Raw genomic sequence first — 18,870 nt, forward strand, 5'->3', positions numbered from 1 at the left:
GGAGGGCAGCTCCAAACTGTCAGAACTTGTCTAGATGCATGGTGGCCTTTCAAAAAATGGCAGAGGCACGAGGGAATGTGGGTCTGATCTGAATGTGGTAGGCAAGTAATGACATGAGTTTGAAAAACTAGGATAAGAGAACTCATGAGACCCCATGACAAGAAACCCTCCAAGAAGTCATGACACATGAAGGTGCAATCGTCAGAACCTGATCCTGCATCTGTTCCACCTCTTTAGCGTCAACTGAACTTTCTGCGATTCCAGGTGAAACTTTAATGTTCATTTCTGCCAAATCATTCCCCAGAAGTAAAGCAACACTATCTACAGGTCACTTCTGAACTACCCTGACTATAATAGTGAGTCAAAGAGGAGATTGCATCAAACAGCAAAGGCAGAGTAACAAGGAACAAGGAAAATCAAGAACTGATGCTGGACTGAGAAAGCAAAGGAGCTGTGACTCTTTGATGACAAGCACGATACCCCTGGAAGTCTTCAGTGCCACAAAGGCAATGTATGGACCCAACTTCATTGGCCTCAAGCCAGTGCAGATTAAGAATGATACCCTGTTGAGACAGAGAAAACATCAGTCTCTAATGGAAAGAATATAAAGAACTCCTAAACCATGATGCAGTTGTCAACAAGGACGTGTTTGAGGAAATCCCCCAATTGCCCATAAAGATGATTTAGACTCCCACCCAGTGTGGCAGGAGTTGAAGCTGCCATTAGACACATGTAGAATGGGAAAGCTGCAGGAGTAGGCAGGATTCCAACAGAGGAGAAAGTGAGGACTGCAGATGCTGGAGATCACAGCTGAAAATGTGTTGCTGGAAAAGCGCAGCAGGTCAGGCAGCATCCAAGGAGCAGGCATGAGCCCTTCTTCAGGAATTCCAACTGAGACTTGCAAATTTGGAGGAGCAGAGTTTACCTGCCATCTCCATGAACTATCCCTGAAAATCTGGGACAAAGAAGAAATCCCTGTCGATCTCAAGGATGCTGCCATTACCACTATATTGAAGAAAGGAGACAAAATGGACTGTGGGAATGACTAAGGAATCTGCCTGAATCCTCACAGGGCGCCTTCTCCCAGTCTCAGAGAAAATCTTTCCTGAAAGCCAGTGTGGCTTCCGACCAAATCATGGAACTGTGGACATGATTTTCACTGCTTGGAAACTCCAAGAAAAATGCTAGGAACAACACCAACCACTCTACATGGCCTTCCTCAATCTGTCCAAGGCTTTTGACTCAGTCACTCAGGAAGTGCTATGGAAGACCCTGCCAAAGGTTGGCTGTCCATTGAAATTCATCAAATTCTCTGTCTCCTCCATGACAAGATGTCAATGACACTCCGCACCAATGGTAATATGGTCAAGGTGGGTCATATGGGATATGTCATTGCTCTGAGAAAGGGTCACTGGATCCAAAACATTAACTCTGGTTTCTTTTCCCAGATGCTGCCAGATCTGTTGAGCTTTTACACCAATTTCTGTTTATCTCATCATCCCCACTCTTTTCTCCATCATCATCACCTCCATTCTTCATCTTGTCAAGAACAAGCTTCCCAAAGGTGTGCGCATTTTCTACAAGATGGACAGAAAATGTCTCAACCACAGCCTCCACTAGTTGAAATCCAAAGTGAAAGTTACAGGGACTAGATTGGGTTGGGATATCTGATCGGCACGGACAAGTTGGACCAAAGGGTCTGTTTCTGTGCTGTATATCTCTATGACTCTATAATCTTGCTTGTGGAACTTCAGTATGTGAACAAGAATGTCATCTTCACTCTCTTGGAATATAATCTTCAAGCCTCACTTAAGGTTTTAATGGAAGCAACCGCCAAAGTGGTCTCGGTCTCAACCTCAGGAAGACTTAATTCCTTTACCGAACCATTCCAGGTCAAGTTCCAGTCCATCCACCCATTAAGATCAATGGAGAAAACCCCCCAAAGGTAAAACATTTTTCTTACATTGGAAGCTACCTTTTTTTCTCAGGCTGACATTGCATTCAATCTGCAAGCACTGCCTTTGGAGATCTAAGGATGACTGTCTTTGAGGACCAAGACATCTGTGCCGATACTAAGATCATTGTGTATAAGGCAGCTCTTCTGGCTCTTCTACATGTAAAACATATAGACTCCACCTCAAGACCCATGAGAAGTACAATCAATGCTTTTGGGGATAGGTTTTCCACATTATCCGGGAGGATTTGAAGCAGCTAATAACACCAGCATAGGAGCCATGATTATCCACAACCAACTCCGACATATTTCTGACTGCTACAGCAAACCTCCTTTTCCCAGCTCAAGGAAGACACTCAAATGAGAGGAGCACAAAGGAAGCATTTCAAAGACTCTTGAAGGCTTCCCTCAAATAATGCAACATGGATGTCAACACGACATAGGAAGTGAAAAGGTTGAGATTCTGAATGAAGATTACAGAGAGTTAGGTAGAAATTTTAAAAAGGAGGTCCTCGAGAATAGGAAGATCTGGATTACTCCCGGTGCTATGAGCTAGTGAGGGCAGGAATAGGAGGATAGAGCAGATGAATGCATGGCTGAGGAGCAGGTGTATGGCAGAAGGATTCACATTTTTGGATCATTGGGATCCCTTTTGGGGTAGAAGTGACCTGTACAAGAAGGACGGATTGCACCTAAATTGGAAGGGGACTAATACACTGGCAGGGAGATTTGCGAGAACTACTTGGGAGGATTTAAACTAGTAAGGTGGGGGGGGGGGGGGGGGGGGGTGGGACCCAGGGAGATAGTGAGGAAAGAGATTCTGAGACTGGTACAGTTGAGAACAAAAGCGAGTCAAACAGTCAGGCCAGGCAGGAACATGGTAGGACTAACAAATTAAACTGCATTTATTTCAATGCAAGGGGCCTAACAGGGAAGGCAGATGAACTCAAGGCATGGTTAGGAACATGGGACTGGGGTATCATAGTAATTATGGAAACATGGCTCAGGGATGGGCAGGACTGGCAGCTTAATGTTCCAGGATAAAAATGTTACAGGAGGCAAGGTGGGGGGGCGGTGGCATTTTTGGTAGGGGATAGCATTACAGCTGTGCTGAGGGAGGATATTCCCGGAAATACATCCAGGGAAGTTATTTGGATGATCAGCCATGATCATATTGAATGGTGGTGCAGGTTCGAAGAGTAGAATGGCCTACTCCTGCACCTATTGTCTATTGTCTAACTGAGAAATAAGAAAGGGATGATCACCTTAGTGGGATTGTATTATAGACCCCCTAATAGTCAGAGGGAAATTGAGAAACAAAATTGTAAGGGGATCTCAGCTGTCTGTAAAAATAATAGGGTGGTTATGGTAGGGGATTTTAACTTTCCAAACATTGACTGGGACTGCCATAGTGTTAAAGGTTTAGGTGGAGAGGAATTTGTTAAGTGTGTACAAGACAATTTTCTGATTCAATATGTGGATGTACCGACTAGAGAAGGTGCAAAACCTGACCTACTCTTGGGAAATAAGGCAGGGCAGGTGACTGAGGTGTCAGTGGGGGAGCACTTTGGGGCCAGCGACCATAATTCTATTAGATTTAAAATAATGATGGAAAAGGATAGACCAGATCTAAAAGTTGAAGTTCTAAATTGGAGAAAGGCCAATTTTGACGGTATTAGGCAAGAACCTTCGAAAGCTGATTGGAGGCAGATGTTCGCAGGTAAAGGGACGGCTGGAAAATGGGAAGCCTTCAGAAATGAGATCACAAGAATCCAGAGACAGTATATTCCTGTTCAGCTGAAAGGCAAGGCTGGTAGGTATAGGGAATGCTGGATGACTAAAGAAATTGAGTGTTCGCTTATGAAAAAGAAGAAAGCATATTTAAGGCATAGACAGGATAGATCATGTGAATCCTTAGAAGAGTATAAAGGCAGTAGGAGTATACTTAAGAGGGAAATCAGGAGGGCAAAAAGGGGACATGAAATAGCTTTGGCAAATAGAATTAAGGAGAATCCAAAGGGTTTTTACAAATATATTAAGGACAAAAGGGTAACTAGGGAGAGAATAGGGCCCCCTCAAAGATCAGCAAGGTGGCCTTTGTGTGGAGCCACAGAAAATGGGGAGATACTAAATGAGTATTTTGCACCAGTATTTACAGTGGAAAAGGATATGGAAGATATAGACTGTAGGGAAATAGATGGTGACATCTTGCAAAATGTCCAGATTACAGAGGAGGAAGTGCTGGATGTCTTGAAATGCATAAAAGTGGATAAATCCCCAGGACCTGATCAGGTGTACCCTAGAACTCTGTGGGAAGCTAGAGAAGTGATTGCTGGGCCTCTTGCTGAGATATTTGTATCATCGATAGATGCAGGTGTGGTGCCAGAAGACTGGAGGTTGGCGAACGTGGTGCCACTGTTTAAGAAGGGTGGTAAGGACAAGCCAGGGAACTATAGACCAGTGAGCGTGACATTGGTGATGGGCAAGTTGTTGGAGGGAAACCTGAGGGGCAGAATGTACATGTATTTGGAAAGGCAAGGACTGATTAGGAATAGTCAACATGGCTTTGTGCGAGGGAAATCATGTCTCACAAACTTGATTGAGTTTTTTGAAGAAGTAACAAGAGGATTGATGAGGGCAGAGCAGTAGATGTGATCTATATGGACTTCAGTAAGGCGTTCGACAAGATTCCCCATGGGAGACTGATTAGCAAGGTTAGATCTCATGGAATACAGGGAGAACTAGCCATTTGGATACAGAACTGGCTCAAAGGTAGAAGACAGAGGGTGGTGGTGGAGGGTTGTTTTTCAGACTGGAGGCCTGTGACAATAGACAATAGACAATAGGTGCAGGAGTAGGCCATTCTGCCCTTCGAGCCTGCACCATCATTCAATATGATCATGGCTGATCATCCTTAATCAGTATCTTGTTCCTGCCTTATCTCCATAACCCTTGATTCCACTATCCTTGAGAGCTCTATCCAACACTTTCTTAAATGAATCCAGAGACTGGGCTCCACTGCCCTCTGGGGCAGAGCATTCCACACAGCCACCACTCTCTGGGTAAAGAAGTTTCTCCTCATCTCTGTCCTAAATGGTCTACCCCGTATTTTTAAGCTGACCAGTGGAGTGCCACAAGGATCGGTGCTGGGTCCTCTACGTTTTGTCATTTACATAAATGATTTGGATGTGAGCATAAGAGGTATGTTTAGTGAGTTTGCAGATGACACCAAAATTGGAGGTGTAGTGGACAGCGAAGAGGGTTACCTCAGATTACAACAGGATCTTGACCAGATGGGCCAATAGGCTGAGAAGTGGCAGATGGAGTTTAATTCAGATAAATGCGAGGTGCTGCATTTTGGGAAAGCAAATCTTAGCAGGACTTATACACTTAATTGTAAGGTCCTAGGGAGTGTTGCTGAACAAAGAGACCTTGGAGTGCAGGTTATAGCTCCTTGAAAGTAGAGTCGCAGGTAGATAAGATAGTGAAGAAAGTATTTGGTATGATTTCCTTTCTTGGTCAGAGTATTGAGTACAGGAGCTGGGAGGTCATGTTGCAGCTGTACACGATATTGGTTAGGCCACTGTTGGAATATTGCGTGTAGTTCTGGTCTCCTCCCTATCGGAAAGATTTTGTGAAACTTGAAAGGGTTCAGAAAAGAGTTACAAGGATGTTGCCAGTTTTGGAAGATCTGAGCTACAGGGAGAGGCTGAACAGGCTGGGGCTGTTTTCCCTGGAGCGTCGGAGGCTGAGGGGTGACCTCAAAGAGGTTTACAAAATCATGAGGGGCATGGATAGGGTAAATAGGCAAAGGCTTTTCCCTGGGGTCAGGGAGTCCAGAACTAGAGGCCATAGGTTTAGGGTGAGAGGGGAAAGATATCAAAAAGAGACCTAAAGGGCAACTTTTTCACACAGAGGGTGGTATGTGTATGGAATGAGCTGCCAGAGGAAGTGGTGGAGGCTGGTACAATTGCTACATTTAAAAGGCATTTGGATGGGTATATGAATAGGAAGGGTTTGGAGGGATATGGGCCGGGTGCTGGCAGGTGGGACTAGATTGGGTTGGAATATCTGGTCGGCATGGACAGGTTGGACCGAAGGGTCTGTTTCTGTGCTGTACATCTCTATGACTCTATGACATGGGAGACCCCCATTCAGAAGAAATCAACTTGGAGGAAGCTCCTGTCTGAAGGTAAACAATTCTTTGAGAATACCTGATGAGAAGAGGAAGTGTGAAAAAGGAACCGGAGAAATGAATGCCAGTGATTTCAAGACTAAGGAACAATTCCACCTCCCGGAAACACCTGCCAAATTTGTGATGGGAGACGTGTCTCTAGGACCAAGCTCATCACCCACACAAGGACCCACACAAGGACCCACACAAGGACCCACAGAAGGACCCACACAAGGACCCACACAAGGACCCACACAAGGACCCACACAAGGACCCACACAAGGACCCACAGAAGGACCCACACAAGGACCCACACAAGGACCCACAGAAGGACCCACACAAGGACCCACACAAGGACCCACACAAGGACCCACAGAAGGACCCACACAAGGACCCACACAAGGACCCACACAAGGACCCACAGAAGGACCCACACAAGGACCCACACAAGGACCCACACAAGGACCCACACAAGGACCCACAGAAGGACCCACACAAGGACCCACACAAGGACCCACAGAAGGACCCACACAAGGACCCACACAAGGACCCACACAAGGACCCACACAAGGACCCACACAAGGACCCACACAACTCATGACAAGGTACATGGATTTTTTTAGGTGGACAGTCAGAATCATTAGTAAGTAATTACTCATAATAAGAATAATTTCAACTCCGGCCAAGTCATTCCTTGGGGTAAATCTACTCCATCCACAGGCAAGTTCCTAACTGTCCTGATTACCACTAGACAAGTCCCACTCCAACAGGACTTTGTTTAATGGATCAGGGATATACTCTCCACCTGTCCCATTTACCAACACTTGGATTTCATTGAATGCACCGGAGGGAAATCTAAATCCTTCTCCAACAGAAGATTTTGAGTAGCTCTTGTCCCTCTGAGTATGGTGATGGTCTTGGCTGCATCATTTGAAGAAAAAGGGCTATTTTACAATGAGATAAGACTCTTCCCATCTGTCAGTTGCCCTCTGTATTTCTTCTACACTCACTACCTTGAGACTCTTCATTGTAGTTAAAGCTACAATCGGATCCTTGGTCTTTGCCTTTTGAGTTTCCTTTTCAGAAACATTTTGACAAACTCCAATAAGTCCCATGTGTGTCCCTTGCAAACCCCAGCATTCTGAACGAATGTGTCCCACCTCGTTATCATGAAAACAGCTTGGCTTTAGATTTTCATCTCCACCCTCAGTACTTTCCTTTATGATCTGATGAGGAGACCATGGGCCATTACCAGATTCTATTCCTTATCCTGGCTCCTCATCTTCCGTTCATGCCCCCATTTCTTATCCTTTTCACATTTATGAGGGTGATTGAAGAAAGGTTTTATTTTTTGGATTAACTCACAATCTTCAGCCATTCCTGTTGCCTCTCTGGCTTTTGCAACCTTTTGGTCCCCAACATGGGCTCTCATTATGGAAGGTAATGTCTTTTTAATTGCCTCAAAGAGGTTCATCTCTCTACGGAATTCATATGTGGTTTCAGCTTCCAGTGCTTGTATCCACCTGTCACAATTACTTTACTTAACCCTTTCAAATTCATTAACAGTCTCAGATGTTTCCTCAAATCTGGAACCTTTACCCACATGCCTCAGGCATGAGCTCACATTCAGCCAATACAGTTTTTGTTTTTCTGTGTCATAATCCTGAGAAACCTTCCCTTAACAGTGAGGCTGTCAACTTGTTCTGAACAAGCAGTGTCCAATATTCTTTTGCCCAATTCATTTGTCTCGCAATTTTCTCAAATAAGATGAAAAATACCTCACATCATTTTACTCCAAACATGGTAGGGCCTGTACAAACTTGAACACTTCTGTACTGAACTTCAAATTACGACTCAGATTCACCCCACCAGGACCTGCCTCAGCATCTGACATCTCCTGTTTCAACTACATAATTTTTAACATATATTCATGTTCCCTCACTTTTTCCTGTCTACAATTCTCATTTTAGTTTTCTCATTTCCATTTCCTGTCCTTCATATCCTTATCCCTTTTTTACATTTTTTCTGCCATCTCTAATTTCTTTGTTTTTCTGCGTTCTCAAGCTGCTTTAATCATAACTCACATTTATCTTAAATAAACTCTAATTGCCACTCCTTAGCCCATTGGCCCATCTGATCAAGATCCCGTTGTACTCTGAAGTGACCTACTTTGCTCTCTACTACATCTCCAATTTTAGTGTCATCTACAAACTTGCTAACTATACTTCCTATGGTCACATCAAAATCATTTATATAAATGTCAAAAAGCAGTGGACCCAGCACTGACCCTTGTGGCACTCCACTGGTCACAGGCCTCCAGTCTGAAAAGACACCCTCTACCACCACCCTCTTTCTTCTACCTTTGAGCCAGTTCTATATCCAAATGGCTAGTCCTCCCTGTATTCCATGAGATCTAATCTTGCTAACCAGTCTCCCATGAGGAATCTTGCTGAACGCCTTACTGAAGTCTATATCGATCATGTCCACGTCTGCCCTCTTCAATCCTCTTCATTACTTCTTCAAAAAACTCAATCAGGTTCGTGAGACATGATTTCCCACACACAAAGCCATATTGACTATCCCTAATCAGTCCTTGCCTTTCCAAATACATGTACATCCTGTCCCTCAGGATTCCCTCCAACAACTTGCCCACCACCGACGTCAGGCTCACCGGTCTATAGTTCCCTGGCTTTTCTCAATCACCTTTCTTAAATAGTGGCACCATATTAACCAAACTCCAGTCTTCTGGCACCTCATCCGGGACCATCAATGATCCAAATATCTCAGCAAGGGGCCTAGCAATCACTTCTCTAGCTTCCCACAGAGTTATAGAGTACACCTGATCAGGTCCTGGGGACTTATCCACTGTTATGCATTTCAAGACATCCAGCACTTCCTCCTCTGTAATATGGACGTTTTCAAGCTGTCACAATCTATTTCCCCACATTCTATATCTTCCATGAACTTCTCCACATTAAACACTGATGCAAAATACTTGCTTAATATCTTCCCCCATCTCCACACGTAGGCTGCCTTGCTGATCTTTGAGGGCCCTATTCTCTCCCTAGTTACCCTTTTGTCTTTAATGTATATATAAAATTCCTTTGGATTCTCCTCAACCTTATTTGCCAAAGCTATTTCATGTCCCCGTTTTGCCCTCCTGATTTCCCTCTTAAATATACTCCTACAGCCTAAATACTCTTCTAAGGATTCACTCAACCTCTACTGTCCATACCTGACATATGCTTCCCTCTTTTTCTTAACCAAACCCTCAATTTCTTTAGTCATCCAGCATTCCCTATACCTACTAATCTTTCCTTTCACCCTGACAGGAATATACTGTCTCTGGACTCTGATTATCTCATTTCTGAAGGCTTCCCATTTTCCAACCATCCCTTTACCTACGAGCATCTGCCCCCAATCAACTTTTGGAAGTTCTTGCCTAATACTGTCAAAATTGGCCTTTCTCTAATTTAGAACTTCAACTTTTAGACCCGGTCTATCCTTTTCCATCACTACTTTAAAACAAAGAGAATTATGGTTGCTGGCCTCAAAGTGCTCCCCCACTGACATCCCAGTCACCTGCCCTGCCTTACTTCCCAAGAGTAGGTCAAGTTTTGCACCTTCTCTAGTAGGTACATCCACATACTGAATCAGAAAATTATCTTGTACACACTTAACAAATTCCTCTTCATCTAAACCCTTAACACCAAGGCAGTCCCAGTCTATGTTTGGAAAGTTAAAATCTCCTCCCATAACCACCTTATTATTCTTCGAGATAACTCCATACAAATTTGTTTCTTAATTTCCTGCTAACTATTAGGCATGTCTATAATACAATCTCAATAAAGTGATCATCACTTTCTTATTTCTCAGTTACACCCAAATAACTTTCCTGGATGTATTCCCAGGAACATCCTCCCTAAGTATAGAAGTAATGCTATCCCTTATCAAAAACCCACTCTCTATCATCTCTTGCCCCCGTTTCTATCCTTCCTATAGCTTTTGTATCCTAGAGCATTAAGCTTCCAATCCTTCCCTGAGCCATGTTTCTGTAATTGCTATGATATTACAGTCCCAGGTTCCTAACCATGCCCTGAGTTCATCTGCCTTCCCTGACAGTTTGACTTGCTTCTGTTCTCAACTGTACCAGTCTCAGATTGATCTCTTTCCTCACTATCTCCCTGGGTCCCACCCCCTCACCTTATTTCCTCCTGAGGAGCTCTAGCAAATCTCCTTGCCAGTATATTAGCCCCCTTCCAAATCCTTCTTGTGCAGGTCACCTCTACCCCACAAGAGATTCCAATGATCCAAAAATGTGTGCCCTCTCCCCTGCACCAGCTCCTCAGCCATGCACTCATCTGCTCTATCTTCTTATTCCTACCCTCACCAGCTCGTAGCACCGGGGGTAATCCAGATATTACTACCCTCAAGAACCTCCTTTTTAACTTCCTGCTTAACTTTCTATATTCTCCCTTCAGATTCTCATCCTTTTCTCTCCTATGTTATTGGTTTCAATGTGTACAACAACCTCCTGCTGGTCTCTCTCCCCTTTGAGAACATTCCACAACCTCTCCAAGATATCCTTGATCCTGGCACCAAGGAGGCAGCACAACATGCTGATTTCTTGCTGTTAGCCGCAAGAACGTCTGTCTGTACCTCTGACTAGAGAGTCCCCTATCACAATCGATCACTTCGAATCTGACATACGCCACATTACATTAGATACATTTTTAGTACCAGAAACTTAGTTGTTCATACTACATTCCCCTGAGAGTCCATCACCCCTCAAAGTTTCCAAAACAACATACTTGTTTGAGATGGGAATAGCCACAGGAAACTCCTGCAGTACCTGCCCACCCCTCCTACCTTTCCTGGTGTTAACCCACCTACCTGACTGTATCTGCAGCTTTCCTCCCTTCCTATAACTGCCATCCATCACATCCCCAAGCTCCTGTAAATTCTTCATTGCCTCTAACTGCCTCTCCAACCGATCCATGCAATTTGTTAGAATTCGCAGGCAAAGGTACTTCCTGCAGAAATAACCATCAATAACATGGAAACTCTGTCTAAACTCCCACATCCGACAGGAAGAGCACAACACTCTACTAAAGGCCATCTTTGCTCCTTCACAATCTACAGACCCAGAAACTAGCACCATCTTATTGCTCTAAAATAAATCACTGCTCTGGGCTAAATTAATACTACTGGTTTGTAGTTTTAAAATTTAATTGAGACAGATCTCAATAAGACATATAATCAAGAAAGAACCCACTCTACTCACTATTGTACATGTACAGCAAGGTTATACTTAAAAATGATGCACTTACATGTTCCTGTGCTGTGAGCTTTCCCACACAGGTTCCTCCAAGGTCAGCTGTGAATTTTGCTGTTCATTTTTCCTAGACGCAGTCCGATGTCCAGAGATACCTGAACTCAAACAGTAAAGTTAAGAATCACAAGACACCAGGTTATAGTCCATCAGGTTTATTTGGAAGCACTAGCTTTCAGAGCGCTGCTCCTTCACTGCCTGATTTATAGGATCAAGGAAAACCCTAAGGTCTTCTATAGGTATATCAGGAATGAAAGAATGACTAGAATAAGATAAGGGTCAATCAAAGATAATAGTGGGAAGTTATGTGTGGAATTTGAGGACATAGAGGAAGCGCTTAATGAATACTTTTTGTCAGTATTCACATTGGAAAAGGGCAATGTTGGTGAGAATATGGTGATACAGGCTACTAGATTAGATGGGATCGTGGTTGACAAAGAAGACATTTTAGCAATTTTGGAAGATCTGAAAATAGATAAGTCCCCTGGGCCGGATGGGAGTTATCCTTGGATTCTCTGGGAAGCCAGGGTGGAGATTGCAGAGCCTTTGACTTTGATCTTTATGTCATCATTGTCGACAGGTGTAGTGCCAGAAGATTGAAGGACAGCAAATGTCGTTCCCTTGTTTAAGAAGGGGAGTCGGGACAATCCTGGTAATTATAGGCCAGTGAGCCGTACTTCGGTTGTGGGTAAGGTGCTGGAAAAGGTTAGAAGAGCTAGGATTTATAATCATCTGGAAACGAATAATTTGATTTGGGATAGTCAACACGATTTTGTGAAGGGTAGGTTGTGCCTCACTAATCTTATTGAGTTCTTCGAGAAGATGACAAAACAGGTGGATGAAGGTAAAGCAGTTGGTGTGGTGTATATGGACTTCAGTAAGGTGTTTGATAAGATGCCACATGGTTGGCTGTTGCACTTAATCAAGACATATAAGATAATCAGAGGGTTAGATAGGGTGGACAGGGAAAGCCTTTTTCCTTGGATGGTGAAGGCTAACACAAGGGGACATAGCTTTAAATCGGTGGGGGGGGGGGGTGTAAGTTTTAGGACAGATATCGGGGTAGAGTTTTTTTACTCAGTAGTAGAGTGTGGAATGGCCTGCTTGCAACAATAGTATACTCATGGATGGTAAGGGCATTAAAATGAGCATTGGACATACATATGGATAATAATGGAACAGTGCAGATTAGATGGGCATCAGATAAATTTCACAGGTCAGTGCAACAGAGAAGGCCAAAGGGCCTATGCTGCTCTGTAATGTTCTATGTTCTAAAACAGCATATAAAACAATCATTGCTGCTCCTGGAATCCAAGGAAATCACCTCCAATATCTAGTGCTAAATAATTATGAATCACTGACATATAACTTCATTTGTTAAAACTTTAAGCACCTTACAAAACTCCCCTCTATACACACATACAGTCAGACACAAATCAACATTGGTGTTATGGGTGTAGTGCAGTTTAGTGGGCCTGCCCTGGGATGTTTAACCTGCAGAGAAAAAGAAAACACCTTCTTTTCCAGACCTCTGAAAGCTTCTGGCTATCTCCTTCACTTCCACAAGCTGCTCACCTCTCCCTGAGTCACTGACTCATTGAGAACAACAGCAAAGAGTAAAGGCCCTCCAGTCTATCGAGTCCATGTCGGTCAAAAACAACCATCTCGAATATAGAACATTACAGCGCAGTACAGGCCCTTTGGCCCTTGATGTTGTGCCGACCTGCAAAATTAATCTGATGCCCATCAAACCTACACCGTTCCATTATTATTCATATCTATGTCCAGTGCCCATTTAAATGTCCTTAACATCAGCAAGTCTACTCCTGTTGCAGGCAGGCCATTCTACGCTCCTACTATTCTCTGAGTAAAGAAACAACCTCTGACACTTGGTCTAAATCTTTCACTCTCAATTTAAAGCTATGTCCCCTTGTGTTGGCCTTCACCATTCGAGGAAAAAGGCTCTCACTATCCACCCTATCTAACCCTATTATTATCTTATATGACTCGATTAAGTCACCTCTCAACCTTCTCTCAAACGAAAATAGCCTCAGTTCCCTCAGCCTTTCCTTGTAAGACTTTCTCTTCCATACCAGGAAATATCCTAGTAAATCTCCTCTGAACCCTTTCCAAAGCTTCCACATCCTTCCGATAATGCGGTGACCAGAACTGCACACAATACTCCAGGTGCAGCCAAATTCTAATTCCATTTCCCAGCACGTCACCCAGAGTCTTGTATATCTTGGCACTGCAGATGTTCACATCTGTACTCCTTCAATGTTGTGAGGGTTTCTGCCTCTACCACCCTTACAGGCAGTGAGCTCCACACTCCCACCACCTTTTGGTGAAAAAAAGTGTTTCCTCACATCCCTTCTAAACCTCCTGCCCCCGGTCATCAACAGGAAATGCTATCTACTCTGTTTATGCCCTTTATAATTTCATACCTATCTTAAAGTTGTTGGCAGGGGCAGAAGGTCTTTGTCATTGATTGGTCACCACTTCACAGACTCCCAGCAACTTGGTGGTGGCTGAACCTTCTTTTGGACACAGTTCATCTGCAACTCACCCTCCATTTACTGGTTGGACAAAAAAACATGTAAACAGCAATGACAGTAAGTGCTGGTAAAAAGTGCAGCAATTCTCGGTTTTTAAAACCCCCTCCTCCCATTTCAATTCACAATCAAAATCAACAGAACAAAATAGGTACAGTTTATACAATATATACTCGCTGTTGCTCATGTGTGACCACATTCACACACACGCACAGACTTACTGTCACACTCTCATATCACACTCTTATTCACACAGTTACTCACTCTCAGACACACAGACAGATAGACACACACACACGCACACGCACACACACAGAGACAGTTTCTCTGACACAGTCTGTCATGCTCTCACATACTTATTCTCACACTGTCACATGTTCTCACACATTTTCACACGTTCTCACACATACTCTCATTCACACTCTCAGACACACTCTCACCCTCACTCTCACACACTCCCATTCAATTATAGGTGCGAAATAGGAGGTTGATTTAGTTTGTTCTGTTGGCAGTTTCTAAAATTAACTTATGCATCATGTGATCTGTACCAGTAATTAGTCCAGCCAATACCATTTTAAATTAATTTTGCAAGTTCTGAAGAAGGGTCACTGGACCCGAAATATTAAATTTGCTTTCTCTTCACTGATAGTGCCAGAGCTTCTCTAGCAATTTCTGATTTTGTTTCCATTTCAAAGTTAATAAAGAAAGTATAGTTTTGTTTTAAACAACTGATGGTCCCTTTCATATCTTATTGGTGACAATTTTGAACAGTCCTGGGTTGGAGCAGGTGGTGTGATACTGAGGTTGTCTGTGCTGTTAGTGAATGCTACTTCTCAGTGAAGGGAAATGGATTTGAGAAGTTGCAGATCAAATCCTTGTAGTTACAGCCTGAGTTCTGAGTGAGCTCAGAGGAATTCCTAAAAGGTAAATCAGCTCCCCAAAATATTTCTGCATTTGTCTCTTATGTTGCAGGGAAATTGGTGGTGCCTTCAACAAAAAGAATATATTGTAACTCAGGCAAAACAGATTTCTATTCAATCCTGTAACCCTTGCCCCTGACACCGCTCTTATTCTTACCCTTAAACCTTGAGTTTTCCGGTTTTTGCCCCTTGCCTCCCTCCCATTGTACAGCTATTAATGTTGAAAGAGGTTGCTTTCTCTCCAAAGGTAATTAATGTTTGCTCTGCGAGATTATCATGGGCACGAGACATAACTCCCAGCCTGTGGTCTCAGGGATCCTCCAGGTCACTTTGAGACATTTGTGTTCTGATCCTGAGTTGAGGAAAGTCATTCAACGTTAACTTAGCAGTTTATTTAATGTTCCTTCATGGTCAGACACTTTTTGTCATTTATATAAAGTATTTGGATGTGAACATAGGAGGTACGGTTAATAAGTTTACAGATGACACCAAAATTGGAGGTGTAGTGGACAACGAAGATGGTTACCTCAGATTACAATGGGATCTTGATCAGATAGGCCAATGGGCTGAGGAGTGGCAGATGGAGATTAATTTAGATAAATGTAAGGTGCTGCATTTTCAGATGACAAATTAGGGCAGGACGTATACACTTAATGGTAAGGTCCTGGGGAGTGTTACCTGAACAAAGAGACGTTCATCGTTCCATGGATGTGGAGTTGCAAGTAGATAGGGTAGTAAAGAAGGCATTTGGCACACTTGCCTTGATTGGTCAGTACATTGAGTATAGGAGTTGGGAGATCATGTTGTAGCTGTACAGGAAAATGGTTAGGGCCCTTTTGGAATATTGTGTGCAATTCTGGTCTCCCTGCTACAGGAAATATGATAAACTTGTAAGGGTTCAGAAAAGATTTGCAAAGATGTTGCCAGGGTTGGAGGTTTTGAGCTATGAGGAGAGGCTGAATAGAGACGGCATGGTGGCTCAGCGGTTAGCACTACTGCCTCACAGCACCATGGACCCAGGTTCGATTCCAGCCTTGGGCGACTGTCTGCATGGAGTTTGCACACCCTCCCCGTGTCTGTGTGGGTTTTCTCTGGGTGCTCCGGTTTCCTCCCACAATCCAAAAATGTGTAGGTTAGGTGAATTGGCCATGCTAAATTGCCCGTAGCGTAAGGTGCATTAGTCAGAGGGAAATGGGTCTGGGTGGGTTATTCTTTGGAGGGTCGGTGTGGACTTGTTGGGCCCAATGGCCTGTTTTCACACTGTAGGGAATCTAATCAAAAGACTGGAGCTGATTTTTCTTGAACACCAGAGGCTGGGGGATGACATAATAGAAGTTTATAAAATCATGAGGGGCATGGATAGAGTGAATAGTCAATGTCTTATACCCAGAGTAGGGGATTACAAAACTAGAGGGCATTGATTTAAGATGAGAGGGGAAAGATTTAAAAAGGACCTAAGGGGCAATTTTTTCATGCAGATGGTTATGTGTATGGAATGAGCTACCAGAGGAGGTGATGGAGATAGGTCCAATGACAATATTTAAGACATCTGGATGGGTATATGAATATGGGCCAAATGCTGGCAAATGTGACAAAATTAATTTAGAATATCTGGTTGGCATGGACGAGTTGGACTGAAGAGTCTGTTTCCATGCTGTCCATCTTGATGACTTTATGACGTAGAGAGGGCAGCTCTCAGTTTAGATTTTAAAAATTCTATCCACTAATTGTTCAGGATTTCTGTTTTCGTTCATTGGATTATTAATATTTCTAATAATTATCATTTGTGCTCACTCTAATGCTAACTCATTTTCAGGACAAAGAATGAAGACTTGACTTTGGAACAGTTCAGAGGGGCCACAGAGGTTCTGTGGCAGAGAAGGAAGATCGGTCAAATGCCTCCAGAAATTTCTTTCAAAGTCAGGGCACTTATCAAATCCTTCGACAGCTTGCAGCCAGGTATTGTGATTATCTGTTCATATTCCCAGACAGAGTGTGTATGGGTGAGATTTTCTCATCTGTGCAAAATATTTCAACTGTTTATCACTAAGATAACTAGTTATGTTAGTTGTGACTAGTTTGGCTGTAATTTGCCAGCTTAATATCTGTGGCTATAGTGGATTCCTGCTCAACGACTAGATGATTTAACAAATAAATTATTGAACAACAGAACTAATGAAGATATGTTAACAAATAATTTGTTTCAAAGATATTAATAGTTGTTGTATATATCATAGCTATGAGTCTTCCATTCCCCCTCTCTTTTCCCCCAATCACTTTTTCATCCACTTTTACCCCCTCCCCCCACTTGCCCTCTCTTCCTCACTTTCTCTCTCTCTTCTCTGTTACCATTATTTACCCCATCGCCCTCTCTTTCCCCCCATTTGTTCTATTTCTTTCACTTTACCCTCTCTCTTCTTCCTTACCTTCTCTTTCCCCCATTCACCCTCTTTCCCCGATCTGCCCTCTCTCTTCCATCCATTTGCTCTCTCTTTTCCCCTCCTCTTCTTCCCTCACCCTCTCTTCCCCTCCTTTTACCTCTTTTCCCCCAATTCACCCTCTCCAAATCAGCTCACTCTCCTGTACTCCCTGCTCTCCTTATTCCCCAAATCCACATCTCTCTATTTTTGGGCTTGCTGACTCTCTCTCTCTATTATTCTTGGTGGGCATTTTTCTGTCCCCAAATTTCTCACTTTTTTCTCCTCCTGTACCTGTCACTCTCAGTGATTCCTTCCTGTTGCACCTTATTTTCCGCCGTGTTGACGCAGCCAGTGGTTTGCAATGAGAGGCACTTTGGGTGATTGATTCCCATGACCCTTATGCCAAAAAAGTCATGTTTTGGGCTGTGGGTGAATTGTCCTAAGGGCTGTGTTCCAATCTTTCAGTGAATATATATCTTGCAGAAGCAGGCAGTGGTTTCTCGTCACATATTGGACCGGTGTTCGAAGTTTCCTCATTGGCAAGATCCCTCCTGCTGTTGCTGTGTCACCCATACAGGTGGGCCTCAGTATGACTGACTTACACCAGGATTCCCAAATCCCAGGGTTCCTGCTCACACACTGGGAACAAATTTCAGAAGCTCAGCAGGTCTGCAGCATCTGTGGAGAGAAATCAAAGTTAACGTTTTAGGTTGAGTGACCTGAAAAAAAGCCCTGAAGAATGGTCACCGGACTTGAACTGGTAACTCTGATTTCTCTTCACAGAAGCTGCCAGACCTGCTGAGCATTTTCAGCAAATTCTGTTTTTGTTTCTGATTTACAGCACCTGCAGTTTTTTCAGTTTGTACTGGTGACAAATCTCCTGGTGATGGAGGAGCTGGACGTTAACTCACTCGATTGTACTCTAACTACAAGGGGTTCCACATCGTACATTGGACTTCTCAAAACGTTAATGATTACTTAAAGATGGCTGCGTTTAGATCTTGTCTACTGATATTTTTCAGAGCAGGGCTGTGAACCTGGTAATTAACCTGACTGTTAATCCAAGCTGAGTGAAATCCTGGCTGAGGGCATTTTGGTGTTAACTGTGACTGCTCTGATTTTGTTACTGTTTGAATGTTGCTCCACTAGCTGCTCAGAATAAAGACTTGAGGCTGAAGGATTGCCTCTGATCTTACACTTGTCACTTCCTTCACGAGATGTTGATACATCAAGAAGTTACAGTTGGGACAGATTAACTAGAATGTGATTAAAATGGTTCACAGTATTTGAGGAAGTGCCAACTGCAAAATATTGCAGATGCAGGCAAAGTGAAATAAAAACAGAAAATTCTCAGCAGCACTGTTGGAGAGTGATATAGAGTTAATGTTTCTGATCTGTGACTTTTCGTAAGAGCTGGAAAGAATTATTGTCTTTTATAGCTCAGAAAGAGGCCCTTCAGTCCATCGTGTCCAGTCACCAAACCTCCATCTACTCTAATCCTATTTTCCAGCACTTTGC

The 18,870-nt window shown here is 43.3% G+C and overlaps 1 protein-coding gene across 6 annotated transcripts in view; it reads left to right on the forward strand.

The window, feature by feature from the left end:
* Positions 1-18,870, forward strand: part of specc1 (sperm antigen with calponin homology and coiled-coil domains 1) — a 93,982-nt gene that overhangs the window by 72,590 nt on the left and 2,522 nt on the right. For 4 of the 6 annotated variants that reach the window (XM_072590127.1, XM_072590128.1, XM_072590129.1 and 1 more), the window contains 2 exons: positions 16,749-16,891; positions 17,836-18,034. In XM_072590127.1, the coding sequence (XP_072446228.1) occupies positions 16,749-16,891; positions 17,836-17,945 (253 nt within the window). In that variant the 3' untranslated portion in view covers positions 17,946-18,034. Of the gene's footprint in view, positions 1-16,748; positions 16,892-17,835; positions 18,035-18,193; positions 18,286-18,870 lie in introns of those variants that run through there. The other 2 variants (XM_072590131.1, XM_072590132.1) reach the window with 2 other exon arrangements.

The sequence above is a fragment of the Chiloscyllium punctatum genome, chromosome 19 (genome assembly GCF_047496795.1).
Source record: "Chiloscyllium punctatum isolate Juve2018m chromosome 19, sChiPun1.3, whole genome shotgun sequence".
Classification (NCBI taxonomy): domain Eukaryota; kingdom Metazoa; phylum Chordata; class Chondrichthyes; order Orectolobiformes; family Hemiscylliidae; genus Chiloscyllium; species Chiloscyllium punctatum.